Source organism: Vombatus ursinus, unplaced genomic scaffold (assembly GCF_900497805.2).
Source record: "Vombatus ursinus unplaced genomic scaffold, bare-nosed wombat genome assembly UNPS02014812.1, whole genome shotgun sequence".
Taxonomy (NCBI): Eukaryota; Metazoa; Chordata; class Mammalia; order Diprotodontia; family Vombatidae; genus Vombatus; species Vombatus ursinus.
The window spans coordinates 51,973,987-51,989,979 of record NW_020954590.1 but is presented as its reverse complement, the minus strand read 5'-3'; the positions used below and the strand labels follow the sequence as shown (position 1 = coordinate 51,989,979).

The 15,993-nt window shown below is 40.5% G+C and overlaps 1 protein-coding gene across 1 annotated transcript in view; it reads right to left on the bottom strand.

The window, feature by feature from the left end:
* The window catches only part of LOC114054246 (CDK5 and ABL1 enzyme substrate 1-like), a 150,449-nt gene that overhangs the window by 73,420 nt on the left and 61,036 nt on the right, over nucleotides 1-15,993 (bottom strand). Inside the window, exon 3 of the mRNA XM_027877424.1 lies at nucleotides 3,811-3,903. Coding sequence (XP_027733225.1) covers nucleotides 3,811-3,903 — 93 coding nt within the window. The remainder of the gene's footprint in view (nucleotides 1-3,810; nucleotides 3,904-15,993) is intronic.

Here is a 15,993-nt window from a genome sequence, read left to right as displayed (position 1 = left end):
ACCATGGGAACCATCTCATCCCTTTTCTATGTGACATCTGTCTTCCTCCAAGAGGGTTCCCATCCCCCTCTGATCCAATGCTACGTTCTCCATCTCTTTGATGGGTCACTCAGTATAATGGCACCATAAGGATCCTGCCTCTCTCTCGGGGTCCACCTTTCACCACAGAGGCCTACCCCTTAGCCTATCCCACTTTCTACCTTCTTCCTGAGGCTGCTTGATGGGACTGGAACAATTCTCATTCAACAATATAATCCTCTATTGTTTATAGGATAAAATATGAACTCCTTAACTTGGCACTCAAAGTCAACCACATTCTTGTTCACTTCTACTCTTCTGGCCTCATTCTGAATGATTTCCTCTTATACAGGCCATGCTGCATGCAGGATGGAGTGCTAGCCTCGGAGTCAGAGAGACCTAAGTTTGAGTCTCACCAGACACTACTCAACAAACATGTATTAACCACCTACTATGTTCCAGGCCTTAGGATACAAAGCCCTTAGGATACAAAGGCAAAAAAAAAAACAAAAATGAAAAAGCCAGTCTCCAAACTCAAAGAGCTCACAGTCTAATGGGGCAGAAAACAGGTTAAAAAAAAAAAACTACATACAAACAAGATACAGGCAGGGCAAATTCAGGATAATCAACAGCTGTGTGACTCTGGGGAAATCACATACCTTTCTGAACCTCATTTTCCTCACCCTTCCTATCATTTTTCCTCCATCAGTAAAATGGGGATAATAATAGCAAGTCTCTCCCAGCATTACTGTATCAAATGAGTAAATACATACAAAGGACTTTCTGAACCTGAAAGGGCTTTATGAAGGCAGGCTATGAAGACTGTTATTATCATAGCTGTCATTATTATTACAGCACCTGCCTCACACACAGTTGTTGTGAAGAGCAAATGGGGTGATAAGAGCCTTGTAAACCCTGAAGAGCTATCAAACTGATATTATTTTACAAGGTTAGTTTGACAAGTTTTATTCTTAATAGAACTCTACTGGCTCTCAGTGATCACTGTGTTCTTTTTAAAATCCACAGGAAGTCTACTTAGCAATCTATTCTAGGATTTTGCAAGGTATCAACATATAAGGTTTACCAGTCTGTACGTTTATTCCAACTTCCTGAGAACTGGAACAGGACTGGCCTATCTCTTTTTTTTTTTTCTGCCGCAGCTTCTATTCTCTATGGTTTCTTGAAGATTATAATGGCCTTCAGATCCAATCTGTGAGGTTTGTTTGTTTTTCCACACACTGTGGGATAGGATTCAGCTGGGTCTAGATATATAAACTCATTAGCATCAAGATTCTGTCAGAACCAGGGCTTGGTTGAGCCAAGGAGGAATGAGCCGGACCAGGGATGCCTGGGACCGAGTCTCGACAGAACTACAAGGATAGTGGTAGGAGATGCAATCCAACTGGATCCAACAAACATTTATTAAGCATGTACTAGGTGCCCGGCACCGTAAGTTCCCTCTATGCCCCCAGAATTATCTTTTTTTTCCCAGTTTATTCCATGGATTATTTATTTTATCCTAAGAACGCTTCATTCTATTTAATAAAGGAGAATCTTCTTAACAATTAGAATTGTTAATGAGGTCTGCCTTCCTCCAAACTGGCACGGGCTGTCTTAGGGGGTATGATTAGATTCTGCCATCATTGGAAGTCTTCAAGCAGAGGTGGGATGACTGAATTTTAATAACAAGGAACACTTACACAGCTCTCTAGATAAATTACTTACTTAAATCTCTAGAGATAAATTAGCACTTCGTTTTAGCTCCCCTTGGAAGTTGCCAGGGACATTGCCGGTTTCACACTTGCTCATATGGTTCCTAGGCCGGGTTGGCTGCTCATACACCTGCTCTGATAACGCTCCACCAATCAGAATATCCTACTGGCCAGCGAGACAGAGACTACCCTGCATATTCCTGCTGCCAAACAGTGTCTAGGAAGGAACCCGGTAGTCTGGGTAGCTGCTTCGCAAAATCATCATCGTGATGAAATTTATTTTCTGAAAAAAAGGTTTCAGTGTTTTTGTAGCTCATATGTATGTTTTATAGTTTAACAGGTTTTACTTGACAGGCATGTAAATTTGAACAAATTTTGGGCAACAGTTTTTCAAACCACATATGGAAGATTTTGATTCAATAACTGAGATTCTCTACAGAAGGAAGGAAAACAAACAAACAAAAACTCCTAACTATAAAAAATAGAGAATGAATATATTAGAATCAAGCAGTGGGGTTAACCAGAAAAAGTGTTATTAGATGGGTAATCTGCAGGCCAGTATTATAGTCCTAACTCTACCCTAACTGCCTTGTGACCTTGGATTAGTCACTTGACCTTTGTGGGCCTTAGTTTCTCTCCTCTCCAAATGAGGACAATGACTTAAGATGACCTTCTAGCCAAAAAAATTCTATGACTCCCAATCTTCCTGAGGAAAACAAATATCAATTCAACAAAACCCAAAGAAATGTGAACCACAGATATCAGTTACACAATATTTAAAAAAACTAAAACTGTTATGTTTGTCATATTAATGTACACACTAGAAATAAATGTGACTGAACAGTCTATAAAAATAATTGAAAGGAAGGTTTTATTTTGTTAATGTAAAACCATAGCAGTACCTACAAAAATCATACTATTTTTCTACGAATAGCTTCAAGTGTGAATTCTGAGAAAATAAGTCTTAAAAGAACTGTAATCTTTAGTGCTACAAAGCCAGAATCCAACTTTTTATTATATGCTATATTTTATAACACCAAATGACAGCATTTCTAGGGTTTAGTCACTCTGTGAGTCTGACTAAAAGACTTTTTGGCTATTTATATATATATTTTTTATGCTGAAGGGAAGAGTGTCAGTGGAGACCATATGGTCTATTGTAAATCAAAGAGAGATCAAACAAAATAGTTATTTGCAACAGACTGACTCCCTGGAACTGCTTTCTACACTGAAGTCAAGCTTGCCCCCTTTTAAGTGGGACACTTAAAGAGAGAGACCCAGATCTAGGCTGCAGACTAGCTTGAGAGAAGCTTTTCTTAAGAATTAGGGAATCAGAGAATCTTAGTGATACAAGATGACCTTAAAAGGTCAGATCTTCCAGTCCCCTGCCTTTTCCTCGGATTAAAGGAGAGAATCAGGTCTGTTCATTATTGACTCCAATGAGGACTCAGATTTACTGGTCTTGAAAGCAACTTATCACAATTTTGTTATAATAGTAATTTTCATCTCACATTTTCTCAACAAGCTTTGTAGGAGATGACATGACCCAAAATTTCTGCATACATAAGAACTGGAACCAGGGCAGGAAAAGAAATCTTGTAGCAAGGGCTGGGATTCCTCTGAAAAGTCCAGGGACTAAAGCCAACATACAGATCAGATGTCTGTCTAAGGGCTATTTGCTTGGTGGGGGTTTCAAAGGTGGAAAAAAAATTAACTACTGTTTTTTTTATTCAAACAAGGATTTCTAAATAAAACAAAACAACAATAGTTGAGTCTTAGTAAAAATGCAGGTTGTTGATCCAAATGCCTGCCAAGTTTCTGATACAGATAGGGCCCTTTGTTTAATAGGAATTGGTTTTTAGAATTTCTGGCCTCCTGGGGGCTTTTTGTTTTTCTTGGATAGGCTGGGCAGACTCTCTTTTTTTCTTAAAGGGGAGGGCTTCACATTGGTAAGTCCTGGCAACTGAAATGCTGCCCTTCTTCATCACCTCCCCAGGTCAGGCCGGGCCAGGCTAGACCACACCACCCCTATCTTGTCCAAACAGGAAAGCGGGCCTGGAGGCTTTTGTTTGTGTAGTACCTGCCGTTCCTGGTATCATGCTGCTTCATGTTCTTGATAAAATGAACCTTCTTAAAGTTCTTTGGTCTGGGTGAACCTGACAGGGTCCGACATCTGAAAAATAAAGCAATTTAAAAAAAAGACAGTTAGTTCCTTGCTCGACAGCTGGGCGGTCATTATACAAAGACAGGAAGGAAAGACCAGACAAATGATTTGAGTCACCCTAAAACAGGAGTCAGAGTAGGAATAATGAAGTCAATGAGTTCAGGCGCAAGAAGGCTTTCTTTTTAAAAAAAAAAAATTCTAACATCCCTAACAGAGGCATGGGCAGTACATTTCATTCAGGTAGGTGTATACCCAGGAAATTTTATTTTTTTAAAGGCAAACATTTATTGACTGGTCAATCATAAATGATATTTTTTTCATCAAACTGAAAAAATAAAAATTAAATTTAAAAAGAGCAATTAAATTTGACTTTTAAAAATGAGTTTAAGACACAGAATAACAATTTTAGTGATGAGATGTGCAGAGGCACCTCTGACACACGCACACCTATGCTCTCTAATAATTCAGTTCTAGCAAGATGTGCAAGTTAAAAACTATGGGATAGCTTTGCAGTCTCCTAAAAAGTTTCTGAAGTGCTCCAAAAGACTGGTGATTTCAACGGTACAGGTAGTCCTGTCATCCATACAGATGGCATCCCCTCCATTTCTCAGCAGATGGCCTTTGTGAATTGTAGTGGCCAAAAAAGAAAAAAAAAAAGATCATCTGGTGGATAACTGCCTATGATGAGCCTCTCAACATAGCTAGGCTAGTTCTGGGATGACAGCCAGTCCATCTCAAGGCTGCTGCTCAAAACCTTTCCAGCTGAGATGGGCATGAGACCTGTCAGACCAACATATCAGGCATAGCTTTCAAAAACTCCGCAGGCTTCAAGGCAGTGGAGGAAAGCTTTAGGGGAAGGAATAAAGGATTGGTGAGAAGAACAATCCTGTGCCTACATAGTCAAGAGGAAGTAGAGAGCTGAAGTACTCAATAAACTCCAGTGGTTCCCGTTTGTCTCTGTGGTTCAGTTATTTTTGGTTGTGTCCATCTCTTCGTGACCCCATTTGGGGTTTTCTTGGCAAAGATACTGGAGTGGTTTTTCCATTTCCTTCTCCAGTTCATTTTACAGATGAGGAAACTAAGGCCAACATACTTGCCCAGGATCACACAGCTAGTAAGTGTCTGAGGCCAGATTTGAACTCAGGTCTTCCTTACTCCAAACCCTGCTCTCTATACACTTTGCCACCTAGATGCACCCCCCACTTGCCTCTACGACAAGAAATAAACCCCTCTCTAGTTTTTAAAGCCCCTGACAACCTGCTGCTAACCCCTCTTCCTCTGTAGCGCTCTGACATCTAGCAATATCTAACAGTATCTGATATATCTACAATATCTAGCAATATCTGATATCTAACAGGCCTTCTCTCTCTGTTCCTCAGACAGAATACTCAACCTCTCATTTCTGGGCCACTGAACTGGCCGTCTCCCTTGCCTGTAATTCCTTCCTCCTCACAGAATCCCTCTCTCGCTTGGAGACACAGTTTAAGGACCACCTTCTTTCCTGACTTCCTTCAACTGCTAGAGCCCTTCCTCCCTTGGGTTTAACTACATTGCATCTGTATTTAACCCCTTTATTCTGCACATCCATATAGATGTACTTGCTTCTCTCTTAGAAGGTAAGGTCTTTGAAGGTAGGACTATTTACTCTGTCTTTTTATCCCTTGCACAGTGCCTAATACACAACAGGATCATGATAAATGCTCGCTGACTGAATTATTCATTCAGCGCATTTGTAGTACATAGACAGACTGGACGGTCCAGATGAAATCCAAACTGCCTAATACTGTTTTCTCACATAACAGTAACCTCTATTACTCTCCAAACTCTGCCCATTACTGGGTATACCAGACAGCATCACTGTGACTAGACGAGTGAAAGGCTGTCCACGTGGAAGAAAGATTAAACTGGTTTGGTTTGGCTCCAGAAGGAAGAGTCAGGAGCACAGGAATGGCAGCCACTTGTCCAGAGTGGCAGATTTTGGCTTGAGGAGGAGGAAAAACTAAGAATGAAATGAACATACACGTGAAACGGACTACCTGCCTGAGAAAGTAATTAACTCTCCAGCTCAAGGCCATTGGAGATTCTCAAGCAAAGGGTCAGTGCTTCTCATGCTAGAGGAAGGCTTCTTTGCCCAAGCTGGAACTGGCCAAGTCCCTTCCCAACTCTCAGATTGAGGGACTTAGGTTTAAATCCCATTTCTGATAACTACTGCCGATGTGATCTTGGAGAAGCCCCTTTCCCTCCCCCGGCCTTGGCGTCCTCATCTAGATGTTAAGAAAGATGGACTGCATCTATGATTTCATGAGTAAAAATCAGACACATGGCAGAAAATGCTTCCATGGAATAAATCTTGTTTTTCTGAAGTATGTTACATCCCTCCCATCTAGCATGTGACATCTCTGCCCTAAGAGCATCTTATTTCTATGATCCTGTGGTCAAATTTCTTCTAATGCCACCCGGCATGTTTGACATGACAAAATTACCCCCAAAAGCTAACAACGCCGTAAAAGAATGAGCTGTCTACCCTTTCCTTGTGGAATGGTGCTGTGAGTTTGCACTTTTGGTTTACGTTGCTGGAGTATTTTCTTTAGAAGGGTACTGAACATTTCTGAACACGTGCCTTAAGGGGTCAGTCCCGTCTTCAGGACTGAGTTAAGTGATGGTTGGTTTTTGGTTTTTTTTTTGTTTTTGGAGGGGAGTGGGGGCGGACTCTAGTAATATTAATATGCCTTGAAAAACAGAAGTGAATTCACTAAGATAGCTCCATGGCCAAGTGAACGGAGTTTTGGACCTGGAATCAGAAAGAATTCCAAAAGAAAAAGAAAGGTAGGATTTAAATAAATCCTACCTCATTAGGTTCGACCCTGAGTAAGTATTTAACTTCTCTGGGTCTCTCTTTCCTCATGTATAAAACAAGGGGAGGGGGGCTGGGCTTGATGAGTTCTAAAGTCCCCCCTTCAGTCCTAAATCTGTGACCCTGTGAGATGTGACAGGAGTGAACCTAACTAAAAATTTTTATTAGAATTATTATTTTATACTACCCACATCCAAAGAAAGAACTATGGAGTCTGAATGCAGATTGATGTATACTATTTTCACTTTTTTTGTTTTGTTTTTTCTTTCTCTTGGTTTTCCCTTTTGATATGATGCTTCTTTCACAACATGATTAATATGGAAATATGTTTAATGTAATTGTACATGTATAGCCTATATCAGATTGCCTGCTGTCTTGGGGAGGGGGAGAGGAAGGAGAAAAAAGTTTGGAACTCAAAATCTTATAAAAGTAAATGTTGAAAACTTTCTTTACATGTAATTGGAAAAAACACTATTAAAAGCAAATTAAAAAAGAATTGTTATTTTAAAAAAACAGTGTTATTTGACATGATCAATCCAGTGCTTAGGGATTATATCCAAAAGAATCATTTAATCCCTAAGAACAAGGATGGATACTAAGAGTTATCAGGCCTAGAAGCTATGGAGTCATCCCCAACCTCTTCTACCCTTCCACAGTCTGGTTTATCAGCTAAGAGATTTTTTGAAATTATAAAGGAGCCAAAGACCTTCTAGAATCTCTGAGAGCACTGAAATTCCATACAGGACATCTGTCTTCTAAGACAGGGGCCAGAGAGTTGCTGACCTAACAGCAAAGGGAAAAGAAAGCTAGTGTAGAAGTCACCCCTACTCTGCATCTTTCCCGTCCCCCTCCCCCAATGTACACAGGGTCAACTCTATACACACACCGAGGATAGCACCAGGGCTCTTGTGAGCCAGTCCTGGAGCACAGGTAGTGGTGGAGAGGTTAGGAGAGACTGCTGTGCATCTCTGCCACTGCTCTCTGCAGATACCAAAGTGGGGTGAAAAGAGTCTTATGATTGCGGTCAGAACACCCACTTCCTAATCCTGGACCAGGCTTCTTACTCTGTGACTTTGGCCATGGAATTCTAATCCTATAGCCTATAGAAGCTATAGTTTTCCTCACCTCTAAAATGAAGGAGTGATAGAAGATGACCAATTAGATCCCTGAGGTAGCCAGGGGGTGCAGTGGCCCTGAGTTAGGGAGGCCTGGGTTCAAATCTAGCCTCAATGAGTTATTAGTTATGTGATCCTAGGCAAATCACTTAGCAGCTGTCTGTCTCAGTTTCCCCAGTTGTAAAATAGAGATGATAATAGCACCTACCCTCCCAGAGTTGTTGTGAGAATCAACTAAGGTAACATCTGTAAAGTGCTTATCTTTGCACAGTAGTAGCACATAGAAGGAACTTAATAAAGGCTTGTTTCCTGCCTTCCTTTATTCCTTCATTCCTTCTTTCTTTTCCTTCTTTCATTTTCTTTTTTCCTTTCCTTTTTTTCTACCTTCCTTCCCACTTCTTTTTTCCCTCTGCTCTTCTTTCATTTTCCTTTTCTTCTTTTTCCATCTCTTCCCTTTTCTTTCTCCCTTCCTTCTTTTTCTTCCTTCCTTTTCCTTTCTTTCCTTCTTTCTTTTTCTTCCTTTCTTTTCTTTCTTTCTTCTTTCCTCCCTTTCTCCCAACCCTAAACCTGATGACCTTAACTCTCTGGGACACTAAAGCACAGTATCACTTGGACTGAGTGAGGCCTCCAAACACTCCAAACACATACTCCAAATAAAGAGAGACTTTAAAACACCTTAGGGAGCACTGTCAAACTATTCCATGAAACCTACACAAACATGCTCAAGTTGCAATTCAATTCAACAAACATTTATTAAGTACCTAATGTCTACAGAGCACTGTGCTAAGTAGGTGCTAAAGGAAATTTTAGAAAAATATTAAAGACACAGTCTTCACTGAGTTCATTGAGTTTTAGGGGGATAAAAATCACAGGATTTGAAATTAGAAGACAGCCTAATAGATCATCTAATTCAATCACTGCATTTTAGAGATGAAGAAACTGAGGGCCAGAAAAGAAAAATTCATTGTTCAGGTTAGTGAGCAGTAGGGCTGGAACTCAAACCCAGGTCTTCTGATTCCAAATTTAGGGCTTTTTCAGCTACATTATTCATGTCTCCCTCACACACACACAAAAAAAACCATAATGAAAAACTGCATCAATGCCAAAAAGCAGTATAAAGAAAATGCCGTATGAGGGCTGACAGAGGAAAGGTCAGGATGATTGTGGGAAGAATCAGGGAAGGCTTCCTGGAGAAGGGGGCATTTGCATGGAAATTCAGTATTCTGGGGCTTGAGAGGACAGCAGGAGAGAAGGAAAAGGACTCTAGGTAGAAGGAACAGGACAGGGGGTGTATTGTAGGGTGGACCATGGACTAGAATACCAGATACATGGATTGGAGTAGTATTGAAAATTATAGAGTGTACAGATTATGGAAGGCCTTGAATGCCATGATAAAGAATTTGAACTTGACTTGAAAAGGCAATAGGGAGTCATGGAAGGGTTTAGAGGTGTGTTCCTAAGTAGAGTTAAGTTTAGGAGTTTCTGTGAAATTATTCTAAGTTTTCATGAAGATAATATTTTTAAATCTAGGCATCTGTCTTTTCTTATCTCCAAATTATACTCATCTTCTCCTTGTGATGATACATTCATTTCTAAATACCACTGAAGTTCCTGGGAGGAAGAGAATACTGAAAGTGCTACTCTCTGCTGTCTATTCCTTTTACAGTAATCTGCATCAGTGGTGTCAAACTCAAATAGAAAAGGATCCTTGTAGGCTGCATATTGACTTAGAAAACCACAAATTAACATTACCTAGGTTGTATTGTATTTTTATTTGGTTAACATTTCCCAAATACTTTTTAATCTGGTTTGGGCTGCATTTGAGAATCTTTCAGTTTCTGAATTTGGTGCCTCTGGTCTATATGATCTTAATGAAGAATTCCAGAAAAAGGGAAAAAATGTCATTATACTCTCCCCTCCCCCATGTTCTCTCAAATTTTTTCAAGCTGTGAGCAAAAAAAAAAAAATTATGATTCATGGATAAGGAACTCTGAATGTGGTCAGGCTATGAAACTGTAAGGGGGGGAGAGAAGAAAAAAATTTACAGGATAACTTTAACTTTAGTATATATTTAAAAGGAATAGCAAGTTGCACATAATACATTTGCAGTTTCATGTGCAATAATATTTTTTATTATACTATGTTATGGAAATGCTTGTTTTATTCTGTAAATTAAAAATTAAATTAAAACTTTTTAAAAAAGGAAGAATGTGACCTAGAAAACCAGTCCTTAATCTGAGAGCCAGCTCTTGTCCCTGGCCCTTTGGCCCTGTCCACCACACCCCAGGCACTGAGGCTCTCTGTGTTCCAATGGAAGTGCCCATCCCATGATCTCTCTGCCTACTACGCTTGCCCTTTACACCTTAGGACTTCATGAGTCCAGCTCCTCCCTGGTTCCTGCCCCTTGTGCAAGGGGTGGGGAAGTACCTCTGGGAGGAAAAAGTGAGGTTGAAGGCAATGAAGTCAAACTTTTGCCTCCTTTCTGCTCCCCCCTCCTCCAACCCTATATCATCATCTGTGTTTGGAGAGGTAGCTGTATGTGGAGCTATTTTGCGTCCTGTGGCCCTGCAATTATTATTATTTTTAAAATTTTATTTATATCATTTGTTTTTATATCATCATAGTTTTCCCCCATATCTCTCCCCCTCCTTTTCCCCAGAGAGCCATCCCATTTAACAAATAGTACTTTTTAAGACAAAAGAAAAGAAAAACAAGAGGAAAAAATCAGTAAACCAGCAATACTCTGAAAAAGTCTGAAAAGATGTACAATATGCCACATCTGTGTACGTCTCATCTCTTCCAAGAGGTGGGTGGGGTGGTGTCCTCTCATATCTCTTCTTTCAATCCTTCTTTGATCTGTATGATTTTGCAACATTGACTATTATTATTATTATTATTTTTGTAGGAGACTCTCCCTCCCCGCTTGCCATCTTCCTTAGATGGGAACAAAGATCACAGATTGTACTACCTAAACATTTGTATGAATGTTGTATGACCACAAATGGTGTGTGTGTATATACAGTCATATGCTGTGGTGTATATATACACACATGTACATACATATAATACATATAAATGTATATGATAAGTAATATATGCATATGTGGCAGGGAGTATATCTATTATATACACATACATATTTTCTATTATACACATACACACACACACACACGGGTATGACCTAAACTACTTTTTCTCATTTTGGCTCTGCTGTTTTAACTAGGTGAGAATACAATTCAATCAATCAAAAGACCTTAGACTAAAGCGTGAAAAATATTGACCCAAGGAGGCCTTGTCAGTTACAATGGGTCTGGAGGATGCTGGACTTTCCTTCTTCCCATCAGGGTCTTCAATAGTGTTCCTGGAGTTGTGGCAACATTGTCTACATAAAGAACCAAGAACAAACAGGACACAGATCCACCATCCTTACAGGAAACTTTGAGTATATTATGAATGGGAGAAAAGGGCCTCCAGCAATTAGGAGGGGTGTGTTACCCCTTTCCTATATGGGCCTTCTAAGCGTGAGCCCACTTTTCCCTGGATCCCACATTTGTGGGACAGTGTATCACAGATTTTTTTTAAGGGGAGAAACTGGATGACTACATTTATTTTCAAGTGACAATCTTGTTGAGGGTAGAGAAAGAGAAAGCATACTGGAGAAGCTTCAGCCTGTGGCATTAGAGAATCACCCCTACCCCTCGGAGGTGATGAGGAGATACAAAGCCGGCCTATCTCTGGGAACCCAACTTGGTGAAGGAGGCAGATCCTTCCAAACTGGAAAAAAGCTTTTGGTAGGGGTCATGGTGATGGATTTTTAATTGCTATCAGAGGACCAGAGCAGCCAAGTCTGGAAAGGTTCATCACCAGATCTCCTGCCAAGTGATGAATTTGTCAGCCACAGTCACACAAAAGACCCTCTAACTATTAAGGTACAGAGGAGCGGCAACGCCCTTTGGTGAAAGGCATATCTGGATACATCCGGAAACTGATCACCGGGTGGTCCACGGTTTTGGTCATAGCATGAAACCATTTACTAAGATGTAGAGGTATCTGTAATAGTCGAGGGAAATCTCATACTGATGAAATCATTAATTCTTTAAAAGAATTTTAAGTTACTTTTTAGAAATCATTAATTCTTAAAATACGGAAGCATCCCCAGCTTCCTTCAAGACTCTGTTCAAATCCCACCTTCTGCAAATGGTCTCAGTTCCCCGATGGCTAGAGACATCCCTCTGAGATTTACACTGAATATAAATTATACATTTATGCTGTATACTTATGCTCTCCCATTCATACTGTATATCTTTTTGATGTGCCTAGTTGTTTGCACGTTGTCTCCTCCACTAGAATGTGAACTCCTGCATGTCAGGGCCTTTGATTTTTGCCTTTTTTTACACCCCTGGCTCTCAGCACAATACCTGGCACACAGTAAGCACTTAATAAATGCTTGCTGACTATTTCAGTAACACCTTCTTCCTCCCTTTCTCATGTTTCCCTAAAAAGGGGATATAAATTACAGGTCATTGGCCACACACAAGGACAGGTGTTATTTTTATTACCATTTGTCACATGTATATGTATATGACATTATCACTGAGTGTATATTTATATACTTCTCTCCCTGACTCTACATATATGGAGGGAAACGAGGAGAGAGACAGAGAGACAGGAACAGAAAGTCAATGCAATGGGGTTCTGATACATGCCCAGCTCCCATCAGAAGGGATAAGGTAACCTCTTTACATGGAGGATGCTAGGGGGTTTGCCTTCAGGAGAATTGTGATGATATATTAAAGGGAGTGCCCCAAAGAAACTATGGAGCATGAGTAGACATGCTGCAACTGGTCTGAGTTGGCTTATTGTTGTTCAGTCGTGTCTGACTCTTTATGACCCCATGTGGGGTATTCTTGGCAAAGATACTGGTATGGTTTGCAATTTCCTTCTTCAGCTCATTTTACAGATGAGGAAACTGGGGCAAACAAGGTTAAGTGACTTGTCCAGGGTGACCCAGCTAGTAAGTGTCTAAGGCCAGATTTGAACTCAGGCCTTCTTCACTCCATTCTATCCACTGCACCACCTAGCTGCCTCTTTGGGGTTGACCACAGAGGCATTTAAAAGACCTTAGTTGGCTTCCAACTCTTCTTTTCTCCTTCGTTCACGGTGTCCAGTAGGAGACTAAACAGTATGGGTAAAGTCCTTAGAGACTTCTTCTTTGACGCCATATGGCCCCTGAGAAACGAGCCTTGGACTTGTTTTTTTCATTTGTCCTTTCCCCTTCTAGTTGAAGGGAGTGGGGGTTTCTGACCTTGGCCGGGAGAGTGAACAACAGGAATCTGGGAGCTGGCAGCCAGGCCTGGGTGTCTAGCCAGTGCCATATCCAGCTCTGATATACCAAGGAGCAAGGGACAACTTTTGGGAACCCAGCCTAATAACGGTTGAAACAAAGTGGATTTATCTGGCAGTGCTAGTGCCTTGCTATGGGAGTCTGGCAAGACCAAGGCTATGTAGAGATTGAGTTACGGTTTGAATCTACTATGCCAAAAGTATTGAAGGTAATTGTGACTCATTTCTTCCTGCTGCATCTTCTAAGTAAATATTTCTTTGTAAAAGCTAATCAGATGTTAAGTGGAACTGGTGTGCTAATCAGTGTCCCCTCACAAGGAGGGTAACACAGCCAGTAGGGGTTCGAGTTATTGCAGTAGTAAAGAAACATGTACCAACCCCTTAAAGTTATTCCCTGGAGCCGTGAGAGACGGTTGCAGTTGGCCTGGCCCCAAGGCAATGAGGCCAAAGCATGCTATACATAGGTAGAGCTAGAAATGGACCTTTGCAATATGAAGATTCCAGGATGATAAAGATAAGGCTGGAGAGGACCTTAGAGGTCATCATCTAGTCCAGTAGTGTCAAACTCAAAATAAACACCCCTGTTGGTGCACACTGCCTTAGAAAACCACAAATTAACGTGATCTGTGTTGTGCTGTTCAGGCAGCTAAGTGGGGCAGCGAATAGAGAGCAGGATCTGGAGTCAGGAAGAAGATATCTCCCTGAGTCCAAATCTAGCCCCAGATACTTACTAGCTGTGTGACCCTGGGCAAGTCACTTAACCCTGTCTGCCTCAGTTTCCTCATCTGTAAAAATGAGCTGGAGAAGGTAATGGCAAACCACTTCACAGCATTTTTGCCAAGAAAACCCCAAAAGGGGTCACAAAGTGTCAGACATGACTGAACGAGACATGTCTTAGAGAGTTGTTGGGGCAACTAAGAGGTGTGGACAAAAAAATGCTGAAAAGGCATATGTAAATCTAAAAATGACTGAACAACAATGTTGTACTGCATTTTTATTTATTATGGTAAACCTTTCTCAATTACATTTTAATCTGGTTTGGGCCTCACTCAGGTGTTTTGCTGCTCCTTGCCTGCTACATATCTGATACCTGTGATCTAGTCCACTCCCTGAGGAAAGTGAGGATAAAATGAGGCCGCGATCACAAAATTAATAAGCAGCAGATCTAAGACTCAAACCGAGGTCCTAAGACACCAAATCCAGTGATCTTTCACATATACCACACTGCCTCCTTCTAACTTTTTCAATTTATAGCTGCAAAAACAGAGACTATGAACATTTAGGATCAGAAGTAACCTTCCTGGAGGGGCCAGAAATAAAATTCGGACCTCTTGATTTCCAGTCTAGGACTCTTTATACTATCCTTTAGTATTTCCCAGCTGACTGGCTATTAGCATTAAAAATGACAGAAATAACATTTAGAAAAACACTGAAAAAAACCATAGTGTTCACCAAACACTTCGGTGATTTAAATTCTCATACTGTAACAAGTAAATCAAGCTAACAGAAGTGTGTTTAGGGATAGACTAGAACTCTTGTCCTACGGACACATTATGCCATGCTGGCTCTCATGTGTAGTTGTCACAAACGGGATTATATCACTACATATTACAATATTATCAATATATATGATGTTATAATATGCCCCTTCAAGGATAAACTCATCACTTTTAATCTTATCACCACGCTGCTAACTCAAGCCCAGATTGATGTCACCTCCCTCAGCCTCCTGTCTCCTTTGATTGGAGGGTGGAGGGTGGAATACCAAACTCTTCCCAAAGCCTTCCTTTATAGAAGGGCAGAAATTGGATTTCCAGCTCACTCCACTTTGCATCTGCACATTTCCCTGGTTTTGACTCCACAGAACAAGCTTTTGGAAGGCTTTGCTTTTGGAAGGAACTGCTTTCATAGTATGCACTTAATAAGCATTTATTTAATTGAATTATATATTATATTATTATATAACATAATATGATATAATAATATAATATAACCTTATATAATAATATGATTACTATATTATAATTATATATTATATAAAATAAGAGATATATACTATTTAAACCTTTACCACTCGGTCAAAGTTCTAGAATTCTTAAAATACTTTTCTAAAACTTTTATGACTTTCAAAAAAAATGTTAAGTCCCTATGACTCTGTTTGGAGTCAAGAATACCTGGCTTCAAATTTGGACTTGGCTATTTGTTAGCTATATGTCCATGGGCCTTATATATATGTGTTTTATATACACACACACACACACACACACACACACATATACACACGTATACACACACACACACACACACAGAGCTTATAGCGATATATCTAGGCCTTAGCTTCCTCAATTTGTAAGAGGAAGGAACTAGACTCACTGACCTCAAAGGTTATTTCCCAGCTCTCCGATCTATCACCCTATGATAAAGTGTCCAGTGCTGTGTTTATGACAGTTCAGGGTGTACTACAGCCATGTGTCTGTTATGGTAGATGAGGCAGCTCTAGGGAGAAGGAGTTCCATCAGCTCCTTCCCACCCTTAATCCAGCTCCTTCCCACTCTTAATCCCTTCTCTTCTCTCCCCTGTAATTCTACCTAATTAGTTTAGCTTCCCTCTTCCCCAACACACACACACACACACACACACACACACACACACACACACACACACAGAGTTGCCTGGATCTCTAGATCCAGGCTCCGGGCAAGCTTGTTATGGCCAAAGTAGCCTCCACAGGCCTACCTCTATACAAAAAATTACTCTGGAATTTAGGTCTGTGAGCCAATGGGATAT